This window comes from Mobula birostris, chromosome 10 (assembly GCF_030028105.1).
Source record: "Mobula birostris isolate sMobBir1 chromosome 10, sMobBir1.hap1, whole genome shotgun sequence".
In the NCBI taxonomy this organism is placed as follows: domain Eukaryota; kingdom Metazoa; phylum Chordata; class Chondrichthyes; order Myliobatiformes; family Myliobatidae; genus Mobula; species Mobula birostris.
The window spans coordinates 105,590,839-105,607,278 of record NC_092379.1 but is presented as its reverse complement, the minus strand read 5'-3'; the positions used below and the strand labels follow the sequence as shown (position 1 = coordinate 105,607,278).

Here is a 16,440-nt window from a genome sequence, read left to right as displayed (position 1 = left end):
TCCATCACTCATGGCTTCCCTGACATTGCAAATCTGCTCAACTGATCCCTTCATTATTCCAATTACATCTTTATTTATTACCTAATCATGTGCCATCTCCCATTCATTCATGCATGCTTTGTCATCATGCATCTTCACAAAGTTCTCTATCACCCGGTAAGATTCCTTAACACCTCAGTAGTTTTTTGATACTTTCCTTGCCATATCACATTCACTAGCCTCTCGTCTTTCTCTAACCAACATTCGCTTTTGGTACTCCCAACTACTTCTTTCCATTAATGCTCTGCTCTATTTTCATGGGCCTGTTCTCCTACTAGTCAAACAGATCACTATCACAGGAGCTTCCAAAAATGTATCCATGTGATGGGTTTTTATTAACACAATGATTAAATCAATGAAACACATATGTTAAAGATTGTTCTGTGCATATTCTATACACCCTATTTCACAACTGTATCTTAATATATCATATTCTCTAAGAATTAAACATGGAACAAGAAAACATTCCACTGATTTACAATTATACAAGAGGCTAGTGTACAAGGAAAACCAAGTCTAAATCATATGATAAAAATCCTATTTCTTACATGATTCAAATAAAGGGACATACAAAGCAATACACAAAATGCTGGAGGAACTCAGGTCAGGCAGCACCAACGGAAGAGTAGATACAGCCTGGCCTGCTGAGTTCCTCCAGCATTTTAAGTGTGTTGCTTGGATTTCCAGTGACTGCAGATTTCCTGTTGTTTGAAACAGTTGACGTTTTAGGCCGAGACCTTTCTTCAGGACTGAGAAGCAAGGGAGAAGATACCAGAATAAAAAGTTGGGGGGTGGGAAGGGAAAGAGGCTGGCAGGAAAGTGATAGGTAAAGCCAGGTGGGTGGGAAAGGTCAAGGGCTGTAGAAGGAAGAATTTGATTGAAGAGCAGAGTGGACCATAGGAGAAAGGGAAGGAGGAGGGGACCTGGGGTAAGTAATAGGAAGATGAGAAGAGGTGAAACATCAGAGTTGGAAACGGTGGAAGTGGAGGGGATATTTATTTACCAGAAGGAGAAATAGATATTAAGGCCATCAGGTTGCAGGGTATCCATACGGAATACAAGGTGGCACAAGAGCAGACCACAGATCAACATGTCCGAACAGGAGAGGGAACATACCATCATGAATTTCAAATAAGAGAATCAGAAATGGGTAATTGAGATGCATCTCACCTCAGCTTCAATTTCAGCTTGCCTCTTCTCTAATAGTTTTGCCACAACCATGGCACGATGTCTACCTGAACGCTTGCAGCTCACTGCCCATTCACAAAGCAAAGTCATCACTGCATCATCATCTGGCAACATCTAGACAGAAGAAATAAAATTCTAATGAACGTATTGCAGATATCTTCAAAACAAAAAAGGTAGAGGACATTATGGTTCACCATCAACACAGAAAGGCACCCTTGAAATAGTAACATCAGGCACAAGAATTAACATTAACTGAAGGCAAAGTTTGGTGTCTGGAGGCAAAATATATTGGAAGTAGTTCAGAGATTCACAAGGCCAAAGATTTGGCTTGTAGCCAACTAGAGTTTAGGAGACTTAGATGGGATTCAAACAATCAAAATCCTGAGGGATTATGATAAGGCAGATGTGGAGATGTTGTTTCTGCTAGTGACATATACTAAAACTGAAGATTTTGGTAACCAGAGAAAAGTTATTATAGAGTACAAGAATGGGTGATGTTTTGAATCTCAAGGCATTTGGACATTGTCACATACAAGGATGATTAATGGTACGTTAAGTTCCTCTGTTAAGAAAGTATGAGGAGACTTAATCACTCAAACTGATTTACCACTGGTTTCTGAGTCACGAATTTCTTTTTGAGCAGCCACCAAAGGCAATGAAGTCTGTGAAATAATCACAACTACTGGCTGGATTCAGATCAACATCTTAAGACAATGTCACATTCTGTCAGCATCACCAAGTGACAGTAATCAATTAGAAAGTTAGCTCACATAACTAAGACACAAGCTCTCTGAGACCTAAAAAATGGGAGCAACAAGACACTGACTGTTGTGATACAAGAAACTACAGTTCCACTCCAAGACATCTCCAACAACATCTACGGCCTCAACAGCAGATAGAAAATCTGGCTGTTATTGTGGTATTTAGAAAAAAATGAATGGCCTGGTGTCAGAAAGAGAAACATCAGGTAGCCCAGGTGGATTGAGTGCTTGGTAGTGAGGATTAATAGTAATAAATTCTAAGTCTCTATGTGTCTGATTGGTTCAGTACCATAACAAGAATGCGAAACAACTGATAAAAAGAAAAAGGGAGGTGATACTGTGGGAACCAGTATTTGCAACAGGACAGAGATAGCTGAAATGGTTTGGATGTGAACTATATTATCGATATACAGTGGATTCTGGTTAATTGGGGAAGTTGCTTATTTAGGATAACTAAACTAATTGAGAAAATAGCCAGGATTCCCTTCGTATATTTGAGACATGATGCTGCTTAATTGCAATGGGAGACAGTTGCTGAACAGTTTCTAACCAGTTTCAGTTGAGTACACTTGCGTGGTGGTTAGACACTATACTGTGGTTAGAGAGAACAGTTTTTAAAATAGTGCCAGTTGCATGTGTTTGTGTTCAAAACGCAGCAATTTTTGACACTTATTTGGTGAGAAATAAGCAATAACATAATTCAGAACTGCATTGCTCAGTCCATTTTCAAGCATTGAGGCTTGGAGATGTCAGAAACCACCAGGAGTGAAAATGAAACAATTTCCCTCCTTCAACAAGTTAAAAACTATAAAGAATTTTAAGGTATTGGCAATCACCTTGAATGTTACAATGAAAATAAAAATTTGGACAATGTTCTAGATTAATTTTTCTGTCAATAACCATTAGGAATAACATACAGTTTTATGGTACTGTAGCAGTATTAGTAATACTGTAATTTAAATACATAACTTGTTATTCAGTTCAAATGGTAGTTGTTCTTTTTTTTCTAATACCTTTTTAACAATTTCCATGCAATTTCAGCTAAGCAGCTGCTTAACTGGGCCAAAATGTACTGGTCCCAATATGCCCCAATTGACTGGAATCTACTGTATTATCTCAGTGGAGGAGAAAGAATAGCTGAGCAATGGGTCTTGGAAAAGAAACTCTTTACTGAACTCTTAATTGTAAAGAACCTTAAGAGCCAACACTAACAAAAAGATACCCCAAAATAGAGGAATCAGATAAACAGAGAAGCCACAAATGTGACTGAGCCAGAACACTTCACGTATTAACAGATGATAGACTCTGCAAGGTGCGAATGTCTGTATATCGCCTATACAAGTCAGTGGTGCATCTTTAATACATATGCACAAATTTGACATTACAGAATAAAATGTTAAAAAATAAGAGGCTGCCTGTTAAGACACAAAGGTTTGGGCTGTCAAAAGGGCCTTGGTAGTCAAAATTTTAAATATACTTAAACACAGATTTAGAGTAATTCCTGACAAGCAAAATGATGCGAGGTTACCATATCTAGTTCAGGTTACAGTTAGATCAGATACAATCTTGCTAAGTGGATGAGTGATGCCAAAGGACTAAGTAGTCTACTCCTGCACCTAAATTGCATGTAACATGCAATGAAGAAAAAAAGTACTTGTGTACAATTAGTGAGGAAGACAGTTCAAAGGTAACGGAAATCGTCTTTGTACTTATTGAGTTAGCCAGTCATGCTGATGCTCACAAAAATACTTATCAGTAAGAAATGGCATTTCTGGAAGGTAAAAATCAACATAAAAACTCAATGTTTTGATTTCATATATTGATTTAATTTTTATATTGCACTCTAGGAGATGTTGGAGTATGCAGAGCAAGAGAGAGATCTCAAAAGAAGCGAACAGGGACAGTCAGGACATTTTGTGCACGATACATCACGAAGAGATCTTAGAGAGTGCATAGTATTTGTACTCTCCAACATTGGGAAGGTCCAATAAAAAGACTTAGGTTTAAGTGGAGGGGACACTGTTAAGTAGGCCAGTGTTTAAAGTGCTGGCTCAAAGAGCCTTCGGCGAGAAGAGCTGGAGGATGTAGGTAGGTTTGTTCATTTAATTTTTCTTTCTTTCATATTGTAGTTAAGGCAATGGCGATGCCAGGTAGGACGGAGGAATGCTCCTCTTTCAGCATGTAGGAAGGCATGAAAACCTCTAGTGTCCCTGATGACAACACCTACAACAGGCACATCCAGCTGCAAATTCTCACACACCATGTTAAGGAACTGGATAAACACTGGATTATTCAGGAGGCTGAAGGGTTGATCAACAGTCCATACAGGGAGGCAGTTACATCCAAGACGCAGGACACAGGTAACTGGGTGACCGTCAGCAGCTCCCCTCAATAACAGGCATACTGCCTTGGATGTTGTTTGAGGGGAGGGGGACATGGGAGAGAGAGGCCTAGCAAAGGAAAGCCATGATGGTCAGGTCTCCGGCACAGAGTTTGACACTGTGCTCAGAAGGGAAGGGAAGGGGAGGGAAGAGGTAAGCTGTAGTGGTAGTAGGGGATTTAAGAATTCAACAAACAGGAGGTTCTGTGGAGGAGGACGAGATTCCCAAATGGGATTTGCCTCCTGGGTGCCAGGATCAGAGACACCTCGGAAGGAGTTTAAAGTACTCTTAACTAGTAGGGTGAACAGCCAGAGGTTGTGCATTAAGTCAGTACCAATGACATGGGTAGGAAGGGTAATGATGTCCTGCAAACTGAGTTCAGGGGCTAAGTTAAAGGACAGGACCTGCAGGGTTGTGATCTCAAGATTGCTACTCATGCCATGTGCAAGTGAAGCCAGGAATAGGAAGATCATACAGTTTAACATGCTGCTAAGGAGATGGCGTGAGAGGAAGGGCTTCAGATTTTTGGATCATTGGTTTCCCTTCCAGGGAAGGTAGGACTTGTACAGCAAGGACAGTTTGCACCTGAACTGGAGGTGGACCAATATCCTTGCACAAAGGTTTTCCGGTGCTGCATAGGGGGACTTAAGCTAAAGTTGCAGGGAGGTAGAGATCAGTGGCCAGAGCAGATGGTGGAATGGTTGTGGGGAAAGGTGCTGTTAATCCCACAAGGTCAAGAATCGAAAGGTTGAGCAAGGTGGGACTAATGTTCTGAATTTTATGTATTTCAATACAATGTGGGAAAGGCAGATGTGATTAGGACACTTTAGAACGTGGAATTATGACATTGTGGTCATTAGTGGGATGGTTCCATGAAGGACTGGATTAGCATCTCAAGGATATGGGGTTCCATTGTTTTAGACACAATAAAGCATGATAAATGGCATTACGAATCAGGGAAAATATCACAGTAGTGCTCACAGAACTGACTGGACAGGTCATTAACTGAGGCTATAAAGGTAGAACTGAGGAATAAGAAAGATGACCACATTCATAAGATATTATCAACCACCCAATAGGATTGAGAGAAGCAAATATGTAGAGAGATTGCTGACTGTTGCAAGAAACATGAGGTTGAGATAGTAGGGTGATTTTAACTTTCTACATATCGACTGTAACTTCCATACTGTAAAAGGGCTAGATGGAATAAAGTTTGTCAAATATGTTCAGCAAAGTTTCCTTAATCAAAACACAGAGGTCCCAACTAAAGGAAGTGCGACACTGGATCTCCTATTAAGGAATGAAACTGGGTAGGTGACAGAAGTTTGTGTAAAGGAACACTGCATTTCGTGATTATAATGCCAAAAGTTCTGATCCTCGGGTTGAGATTTTAAATTAAGAGAAACCCAATTTTGGGGGTATCAGGAAGAGTTTGGCAGGTGTGGACTTGGACATGTTTGTTTTCAAGCAAAGATGGGCTTGGTAAGTGGGAGGCCTTCAAAAGTGAAATTTTCAGAGTAAAATGATTCTGCCAGATTAAAAGGCAAGGATAACAGGTTGAGGGAACTTTGGTTTTCAAGATGGAGGTACACAGCGGGTATAGGCATCAAAGAACAAATGGCATACTGTGGTTGAGAAGCATAAGAAATTTAAGAGAACACTTAAGAAGGAAATCATGAGGGCTAAAAGAAAGCATGAAGTTGCTCTAGCACACAAGGTGAAGGAGAATTCCAAGAGCTTCTAATATTAAGAGCAAAAGAATTGCAAGGGACAAAATTGATCCTCTTGAAGATCAGAGTGGTCATCTATGTACGGAGCCAAAAGAAACGGAGGGGATCTTATATGGACATTTTTGCATCTGTATTTGTACGGGAAACAGACAGTGTCTATAGAACTGAAGCAAAACAACAGTGAGGTCCTGGACTGTATACAGATTACAGAGGAGGAGGTGTTTACTGTCTTGAGGCAAATTAGGGTGGATAAATCCGCAGGGCCTGACAAGGTGTTCCCTCAGACCCTATGGGGGCTAGTACAGAAATTGCTGGAACCCTAGCAGAGATAATAACATTCTTAGCCACGGATGAGGTGATGGAAGATTGGAAGATAGCTAATGTTGTTCCGTTAAGCTAGCAAATTATTGGCAAGTGTGCCTGACATCAGTGGTGGGTAAGCTATTCTCAGGGATTGGATATACAAATATTTGGATAAATGGGGACTGATTAGGGATGATCAACATGCCTTTGTGCATGGTAGGTCATGTCTAACCAATCATATAAAGTTTTTCAAGGAAGCTACCAGGAAAGTTGATGAAGGCAAGGCAGTAGATATTGTCTATATGGACTTTAGCAAGGCATTTCACAAGGTCCAGTATGGGAAATTGGTCAAGAAGGTTCAGTTGCTTGGCAAGGAAAATGAGATAAATGATAAGGTAAATGCTAGCAGGTTGAGGTTGGGTGAGACTAGAAGTAAAGGTCATGGGTTAGGGGTGAAAGGTGAATTGTTTAAGGGGGACATGAAGGGGAATTTCTTCACTCAGAGGGTGGAGAGAGTGTGGAACGAGCTGCCAGCAGAAGTGGAGGATTTGGGTTTGATTTCATCATTTAAGAGAAATTTAGATAGGTACATGAATGGGAGGGGTATGAAAGGTTGACATCCAGGTGTTGGTTGATGGGACAAAGTAGATTAATAGTTTAGCACAGACTAGCTGGGCTGAAGGGTCTGCTTCTGTGCTGTAGTGTTCAAGTGTGCATGAAATTTTGTTTTGCAACACTAAAACAAGTGACAGGAAACTTAATAGGAACTAATACAGCCAACATGTAATATATTCAAGCCAACTTCCAGCCCATGATGCAAACCATGTTTGACGAGCTCGGCAATGATTTTTTTAAAGATTAGTCACAAGTTCAATATTATATGAACAATACATAAATGCAATAGTATATCTCGTCAAACTTTATCAAAGAAAATTAACTGTCTTCAAAAACGTTACAAAGAATTATAAATTTTGTTATGAACTTGGTTGATGCACAATTATCATAGGGCATTGATTTGTTTAAACTTGCCGCCAAAAACTACTTCGCAATTATTAATTTCATAATTATGTAATATTCTCCTCAGCATACTCGGTTAAAATTTGGTTCAGAGTATGAGTTTATTTGAAGACTACAACTGGCGAAAGACTTTAAGCAGATTTCATGAATGTTTCAAAACAAGAATTACTGAAAATATACATTTGGACCCAACCATAACTTGTACTGATTGTGAGTTTATGGACATTTAATATTTCATTCTAACCTATTGGAGAAAGAAAAGATTTAATGAGACAAATAAAAAAAACTTCTGCAGTTGCCTCGTTTAAATAGATGTGAAAATATTAGACTGATTCTATACAAATTTTAAATAATCAGTAATCTGTGCTAATAACATAACTTCTATTTTAATGCATTTGACCAAACTACATATTAATATTTCACTTTGATTTTTTTTTAAAGTTCCTGTTGACAACTTGTTTTTGGGTAAAAATGAAATAGAGAAATCAGCCAAGTTTTTTTCCCCACTGACACTTGTTTTTATTTAATTTGGACAAGATCACCGTAGAACCTTTAGCTTATTTCCAAATATAATAACAAACATAACTTCATGCAATGAAAAAACTGAATGAGGATGATTATTGGTAAATATGAAATTAGACCACAGAAAGGAAATGTTGCCTTCAGAAGGAAATCAGATAAAATTTATGCAGTTCCCTTTAAGTCAGTGTTGCGAAAAATACAACATACACCCACCTCCTGTCCATCTTTATTCTGTCCTGATCCAAATATCCTATTGTACAGGGAATCCAATGAGTTATTGAAATCTGATTTTTCAAAGCTGTGGCTGTCAAGTACTTCCAATGTATGTAATACACGACCAATTGTAAAACCTGGAAAAATAGACAGCAGTGTCATGGAAGATGTAAACCTTAATTGTTCAGTAAAGAAACCACACGACACAAGTAATTTTAAATTATGGAGATGCAACAAAGTTGAAACAGACACAGGACATTCCGCAGATGCCAGAAATCTTGAGTAACACACAGAAAATGCTGGATGAACTCAACAGTTAGGCAGCATCTATAGAGGGAAGTGAACAGTCGATATCTCAGTCTTCATGAAGGATCTCAGCCTGAAACTTTGACTGTTCATTTTCCTGTTTTTTTTAAACAGCTATCGAAGTTAATACACAGCACAGGAGATGGATACAGAGTGAGACAAAATAAAGAACACATCCATTTTTGGTTAGCTGCTCAAAAGCCATCCTGCTGGATGTATTTACAGCTTTTTATTTACAACTGTACAGTATTTTAAATATCACAGCTATCTACATTCCAACAGCACACTTTCCACCACATCGCCCACTCTAACAAGACTCAACCCACAATACCAACCTATATCTACAAATGAATAAGTGTGCAGGAGAGAAAAAAAGGAGAAATGGCAATTATGTAATCATGTGCATGATGTCAGTTATTGAAACACTAGCTGTTGCCCCTGTTCAGGATCAAGGGAGAGAGATGAGAAAAACAAAGAAGAAAGTACTTCAAATGCTGTGAATGAGGTGATTTTGATAGGAGGAGAGGAAATCTGACATTCTCTTCAACCTCTCACCCAAGACAATCCTGAAGGGAGAAAGATTTAGCTCTGTACAAGGAGACAGCATCTCAGATGTAATGTCCAATAGTATTTGAATAACTACCTTAAAAAACATTTGATTCAGTACTTAGGGGCTACAATAAAGAATCTAAATTCACTTTGAGGAAAAGATCAAATATCAAGGAGCATTAACTATCAAATTAGATGCTTAAAAATATAGTAAAAAAATAAAATCACGTTTTCAGCCAAAAGGAAGGGTTCTGATGAAAGGTCATTGTCTTGAAACATTACTTATGTTTCTATTGCTGTAGATGATGGCTGACCTGCTCAGCATTTCCAGCAAGAACCACTGACTGGACAGTACAAACAAGTTACTAGAGACAGAGAGGAGTGAAAGAGGTTGTAGAAAGATGGATAGTTGGACTGAGGTCGATAAAAATGTCCAATCATATTTTACTCTTAATTCTTGTGTTATAATTCCATTTAATTAATATTCAACAGTAAAATGCAATCATTGTTTGACTGCCAGTTCACTTACGACTTGCAAAGAAACACCGATTTTTTGAAGTTACGATTACCTGCAGTAGTTTCTTGGCACTTATCAAAAGACCACCTGACCTCTACTGCTTGACCTCTCTCTTTAATCTGCTCCTCAATTTCCCGCACTTTAGCTCGAACCTGGTTATGGTTTGGGCAAACAGTAAAAGCAAATTTCAGTATTAGCTCATCCCTATGTAGCATTTCCAATGAAAAACATGTCCCAAAGTGCTTCTTCATAATCTTACATTTTTGCTTTTATATCAAAGAGCAGAATCTCACGTACTTGTTGAGTAAATACAGAGTTTCCTCCTGGCATGGGTAGACTGGATGGTGCTATGGGTAAAAGATCAAGTGGTGATCCAGTCTTATTTCTGCAATCAGTCAACGAGTAATGCCATACCAATGCACTTGGACAACACAGGACGATGCTCTGTAAAACAAATAGCTACAGTCACACAGATAACAAATCACAAACCTTCTGCAGGAAACAACATTTTTATTCAAGAAATAAGGTTTACATTTTGGATTTTTATGGAACTAAATCCTTTTCAATATGGTCAGTGTTTATGTGTGAGACAGATCTCCAGCATATATGGCCAATGAACACTTTTCATTAGGAATCATTAGGTAATGATCAGAAACAACTATCCACACTAAAACTCCCATTGTAGATCTAATGCCATTATGATTTGTTCACTAATCATGTCGTTTACTTATATCTGTCATTTCCCATCTAGCTCAAAGTTCAAAGTAAATTTATTATTAAAATACATATATGTCACCATATACAATGATAACATTCACTTTCTTGCAAGAATACTCTTATAAATCCAATAACCATAATAGAATCAATGAAAGACCGCATCAACAGCCCGTGTGCAAAAGACACCAAACTGTGCAAATAAAAAATAAATAATAATAATAAATAGGTAAGCATTAAATATTGAGAACATGAGATGAAGAGTCCTTGAAAGTGAGTCCATAGGTTGTGAGAACAGTTCGGTCACGGGGCAAGTGAAGTTGAGTGAAGTTATCACCTCTGATTCAAGAGCCTGATGGTTGAGGGGCAGTAACTATTCCTGAACGTGGTGGTGTGGGTCCTGAGGTTCCAGTATCTTCTTCTGAAGGTAGTAGCGAAAAGACAGCATGCCCTGAGTGGTGGGGGTTCATGAAGATTAATGCTGCTTTCATTCAACAACACTATGTAAACATGCTCAATGGTGAGGAGGGCTTTACCTGTGATGGACTGGGCCATATCCATTAGTTTTTGTGGATTTTCCATACTAGGCTGTAATGCAGCCAATCAATATACTCTCCACTACAGATCTGTAGAGATTTGTCAAAGTTTTAGATGATATGCCAAATCTTTGAAAACTTCTAAGGAAGTAGAGGAGTTGCTGTGCTTTCTTCATAATTGCACTTATGTGCTGGGTCCATTCATCAAGGAAAGAACCTTTTTTCATTTGTGACCCAAAGTTATACTTCAGCAGGCAATTTGATAGAAGTGAAGCCTTCCCCTTACCTACTGTCCATACACTTTTTTAGTAAGGAAAAATTAGAAGGGCCAATCTAGTTAAACTACTCCCCTTAACACTGGACAAAATGCAGTATCTGCAGTTCTACCAATGCTACTTGTATGCACAGCTACTACAGTCAAGACCGGAATCAAATCTGTTTTATATACTTGTATGATTTAATGTTGCATGAACGCTGCACTTCAGGACAGATTTTATGACTTTTAATGATAAATTATATTTTACTATCCAGAGATTAAATATCTTAAACCTTTAACTTCTTGGGGAAAAGATGCTTTACACTGGTAATTAACAGATAGTTGGCATATCTGAAGGCTGGATCGATTGCTAACCTACCTGAAGCATGCAGCTTAATCCAAACACTACTGGACGATGCTGTGGACAAATATAAAAATCCATAAATGGAGACTGGGGTTGGGTGGCCCCATTGGGTGGCGGTGTTGGAGTTGGAGGTAAGGTATTTGCAGTGGGTGCTGCAATCACATGAGATTGATGCCCTCCTGTGACGACATTACTACCACTATCGCCTAGCAGCATAGAGAGACGTCGGGTACAAAAGTAGGCCAGGCGTCTCGACAGGTACGCAGATTGCACAAACTCTCCAGAGTACTGCAGAAAAGAAAAATACATAAGTCACAAATTTATATGTCCTGAAGGACAACAGTCTATATAGTTACTCAATTAATGTTGATGCTTAAACACTATAGAAGCTAACAGTATGTAGCATTTCTACACTAATAATTCAACATTGTTAACAATATCTACAGAGTTAAAAAAACTCAACTTCAAATAATTCAGATGTAAAAAATAATGTTGGGGATATTCAACAGGTCAGACAGCATCTGTAGCAGCAAAAACTAAGTTAACGTTTCAGTTAATTGGAAGTGAGAACAAGATTTTAATTTTCAGAGAGGATGAAGAATAAAAAGAACAAACAGTATAATCTACTGGCACTTCATATGTAATGAGACCTGGGAGGAGGCAAGAGGTTCTTCAGTCTTACGGAATGGGAGAAGAAGCTGCTTCCCATTCTAACAGTTCTTGTCCAAATGCTATGGTACCTCTTGACTGAAGGTAGAGTTAGGGGGTAAAAGAGGGGACTGAATGCCACTCAATCTGCCTATAGGAAGGTGAACAAGTTCAGAGAACAAACAATGCAGCAAGTGTGAAATATGGAATACAGTTACTGAAATAAATGTAATAATGGAAGTAACAGGAAATAATAGTTTTATGAATGCATTGAATTAGATAAGAGTTGCAAGACCTGCATATTCTTAGGCAAAATATTAAATAGTGTTCCTTACTGGGGAGAGGAAGGTTGATCATTGCAGGAAACCAGATCCAGGGAAGTCAAAATAGGAGTAGGATAGAGAATTAAGACGACAGGCAACTAAAAGATTATGGTCACTCTCATGAGGTATTAAGCAGTCTCCCAACCTTAATTTTATTTCCTTAATACAAAGCAGGTATTAAGATTTCAGTAATTATACTAAAGGTTAAACAGTGAAACAAATATAAAATTGCATTTTCTCCCATGATAATTGAGCAATTGGAGATGACAAATTAGAAGAATCACCATTACACAATAATTGTACTGAACATTTTGTGTTAAATATCAACTTCCTGCCTCTGTTTAAGAGAGCAACCCTTTAATCTCTACTCAAAAATGTAATGTTAAATGAATTGAAAATTTCTCAATAAAAATTGCCTAGTGCAACAGACATATCTTCCCTACCTGTAACATTAATGGGAGAAGCAGTTTAAGTAGTTCATCCTCCCCCGGTCGGATCTTCTCAAAGCATTCAAGAACCCAGGTCAGGAACTCATGCCTGTCTAGCATTCCATCCTACAAACAGAAAACACAGATAAATCTAAAAAGTAATCATTATAGATGCTGGAAATCTGAAATAAAACAAACAAAAAATCATGGAAATATGCAAGTCAGATAACATCTGTGGAGAGAGAAGCAAAGTTAACAATTCTATTCGACTATCAGAATTAGAAAAAATCAGAAAAAATAGACAATGGGAGAAAAACAGAAGACAACAAAAAAACGTGCAGTTCTGTGATAAACTGTAAGGCAGATGTATTTAATCAATGAAGGGAGTGATGGAACCCACTGAAAGAATGTGGTATTGGGATTAGTGAATAATAAAGGCAAGATTGGACAAAGTGCAAATAGGAACAAACACAACAGATATCTAGCAAAAAAGATTTTTTAAAAAAACTATCAGTGTTGGAAGAGTGAGATGCGAGGTGTGCTGATTGCCTGTAATTGTTAAACTCAGTGTTAAGTCCCATCATGCTCAATCAGAAGATGAAGTGTTCCACAAATTTGCATTTGGTTTTATTGGGAGAATATAGGAGAATGACAAAAGAGAAATCAAAGTAGTACAGAGGATTCCGGTTAATTGGAACACATTGAGACCAATACATTTTGGCCCAATTTAGCAGCAACCCCAATGAGCCGAACTTCCTCGGAAATAGTTAAAAGGGGGAAAAAAAAACTACTGTTTAACTCATTAACGATTTATGCATTTAAATGAAATAAGGAACAAATTAGAACACCACCAATACCTCTATAGTACTATAAAACTGAGTATTAGTTTAGTTCCCAATAGTTACTGACAGACGTATTCACCTGCTGTGTTCTTTTACTTGAGTGTAAATTAATAAATCAACAGAGACACTTAGTGCAGACAATGGACTGTCTTCATAAGTTTTAATCACTGCATCCTCCAAATCATCATTTTCATTGTAACATGCAAGATGATTATTGACACTTTCATAATTCCTAACTCGTTGAAGTAGAGAAACCATTTCACTTTCACTCCTGGCCATTTCTGGCATCTCCAAGCCTGAATGCTTGAAACCACGGTGAGTGAAACAGTTCTGAATTGTCTTACAGCTTATTTCATGCCAACAATTACTCACAAAAAAATCACTACTTTTTAAACTCAAACAGATGCAACTGACACTATTTAAAAACTGATCGCTCTAAGCAAGGAGTAGTGTCTAAAGGCCACACACATGCACATAACTGATGCCAACTAGAAACTGTTCAGCAAGAGTCTCCTGTGCTAATTAAGTGGCATAGTGTCCCAAATACACAAAGGGAATCCTGGCTATTTTCTCAATTTAGTTTTGTTCTTTATGAGTTGTCCCAAATAAATGGCTGCCCTGATTAACCAATGGCACAATTAACCAGAAACCACTGTATTTGAAAGGAGTTTCCCCTATTTTGATGAAAGAATACTGACCTGAAGAGCTAATCATTTCTCTCTACACTCACTATATTTCCACCAGTTTTATTTATTTAATTCAAGTAACAACTTTCAGATTTTTTCAGCCAATTATGGTTTGCCTCTGTTAATCAAAACAGTGTTTTACATGCAAGATTAAGCCCTTCTTCAAAATACAGGGATATAACCCAGGTTTGTATATGAAAATTACTTTTAGATCATTGAGGATAAATGCATTCATGGTATATCTCTAGTTGCCCTAAATAAATAACTTATGAGGCCATTCAAAAGGCATAAAAAGCGAACTTAAGTTACAATTGGACAAAGTGATATGAACTTCCCTTGAAGAACACAAGCCAAGTTTTTTTTTAAATGGTAATTTTTATTATTATTTGCTCTGGTGCCAACACCAAAACTGCAGAATTGATTCAATTACTGAACTTTTTATGGTAGAATCAGTCAGAAAACTAACCATTTACTATACAGAAACAAATGTTCTTTTTTCCAATTTTTCTGCATTACATCCTGCCATTTATAATGATTTAATAGTTTCTTGAAGGAAATGCAGAGTACGCTTGCCAACTTCTTTTCATGCAATTAAAGCATTCCCCATTACCTGAAACATGTAAAGAGCCAGCTTTTCATTATATTCCCACTGTTTCATGGCCTGCTCCACCTCAGGCACTGTGGGTGGCATTGGTGTCCCACTGTTCTGTGTGGAAATTTGTCGATAGGACTCAGCAATCTTTTGCAGTTGTTCCCAAAGGTACTTTGTGATGATCTGAGTCCATTCTGCAAAAAGAAATTGATCTACTTGTAGATCACACCAGCAAATTTCTCACCTTACTATTTTGGCTAAAACAAATTTTAAAATCAATAATAAAATAGACCCAACAGGAGTCATAGCATCCACAATTACTGAAAGAAAGCCATTATGACTCATCGACAAGAAAGGAGTTAACTCAGGCTACTTTTGTCTCCCAATTGTTGATTTCAAAACATAGGTATGTGATACTTTTGAAAAGCATACCAAAACATATACAGAAATAATTAACACATTCTAGAACTCCAGCTTTGATCTAGCAATGTTGTTAAATTCTCACAATATAATTATTGTATTCAATCGCACAAATAACTGCAATGCCTGAACCTGCATTGCAGCCACTTTAGGGGGAAAGAAATAAACCAGTGAAGTGAACGAACTTTTCATGCACACTAAACTTCAATAAAATGTAGCATTTAATCTCTAGCATGGCATGCTGCTGATGCAAAATCAAATTGTTTATGATTTAATACACTTACCAAGGCAACTTCAAATCATATACAAAACAAATGTCAAATACACTCACTCATAATAGTACATTTTATTGTTAACCTTACCTATACATGGATCTATGACGTGGCGTTTCTTCATCTTGGTTTCTGTTATTGCCGCATAATAGGCACACGTCATTTTTATCAGCCAAGCTGCTCTCATTACTGGCACAGAGTACTTGGCCAGATAGCCAAACACTTCTTCTTTCTTACTAAATATAGGCACCTGAAATAGCATAGAGGTCAAATTAGAATTATTTTTTAAATCCCAATATTGTTTCAGCATAAACTCTGTGACAAATTGAAATACAATCCTACAAAATATTGAACAGGTAAACGAGATTAGACATGCAGCTGTGGTTTGCTAGAACAAAAGCTCAATAGCACTATTTTTGTGGAAGGGTATAACAGTAGCATCAAAAAGAAGGCAATGTTCAGAGGAAGGAAAAAGTACTGGATCGGGAGAAAAATTAACTTCACTTATCTCGTTACTTAAGATCAGTGACCCCACAGAAATTCATGGGCTGCACTCATATGCTAGTCATCAGCAAAGCAACATTGTGAGGCCAGACACAAGGTACATTAAGTATGATCATGCATTCATCTCAGTATCATACAAACAATTACTGGACTCTGTGCTAAGACAGAAGTGGTGTGAAGGGGTTTGCAGAACCACTTGTCAAAATACATTACGAACGAGACAGTATGTTACTGGTTGTAAGCAATAGATTGCCAAATAGAGGGAAGGAGATAGAGGAGCAAAATTGAAGAGAAATTAAGGAATGATACAAGATGCCTAACATTATCTA

General features: G+C 37.8%; 1 protein-coding gene across 3 annotated transcripts in view; it reads right to left on the bottom strand.

Annotated features, from left to right (window-relative positions):
• med12 (mediator complex subunit 12) overlaps positions 1-16,440 on the bottom strand; it is a 174,840-nt gene that overhangs the window by 113,594 nt on the left and 44,806 nt on the right. For all 3 annotated transcript variants that reach the window (XM_072270757.1, XM_072270758.1, XM_072270759.1), the window contains exons 4-11: positions 15,698-15,857; positions 14,934-15,109; positions 12,811-12,921; positions 11,412-11,684; positions 9,824-9,970; positions 9,579-9,678; positions 8,155-8,291; positions 1,210-1,341 (exon numbers count right to left, since the gene is read on the bottom strand). In XM_072270757.1, coding sequence (XP_072126858.1) covers positions 1,210-1,341; positions 8,155-8,291; positions 9,579-9,678; positions 9,824-9,970; positions 11,412-11,684; positions 12,811-12,921; positions 14,934-15,109; positions 15,698-15,857 — 1,236 coding nt within the window. The remainder of the gene's footprint in view (positions 1-1,209; positions 1,342-8,154; positions 8,292-9,578; positions 9,679-9,823; positions 9,971-11,411; positions 11,685-12,810; positions 12,922-14,933; positions 15,110-15,697; positions 15,858-16,440) is intronic.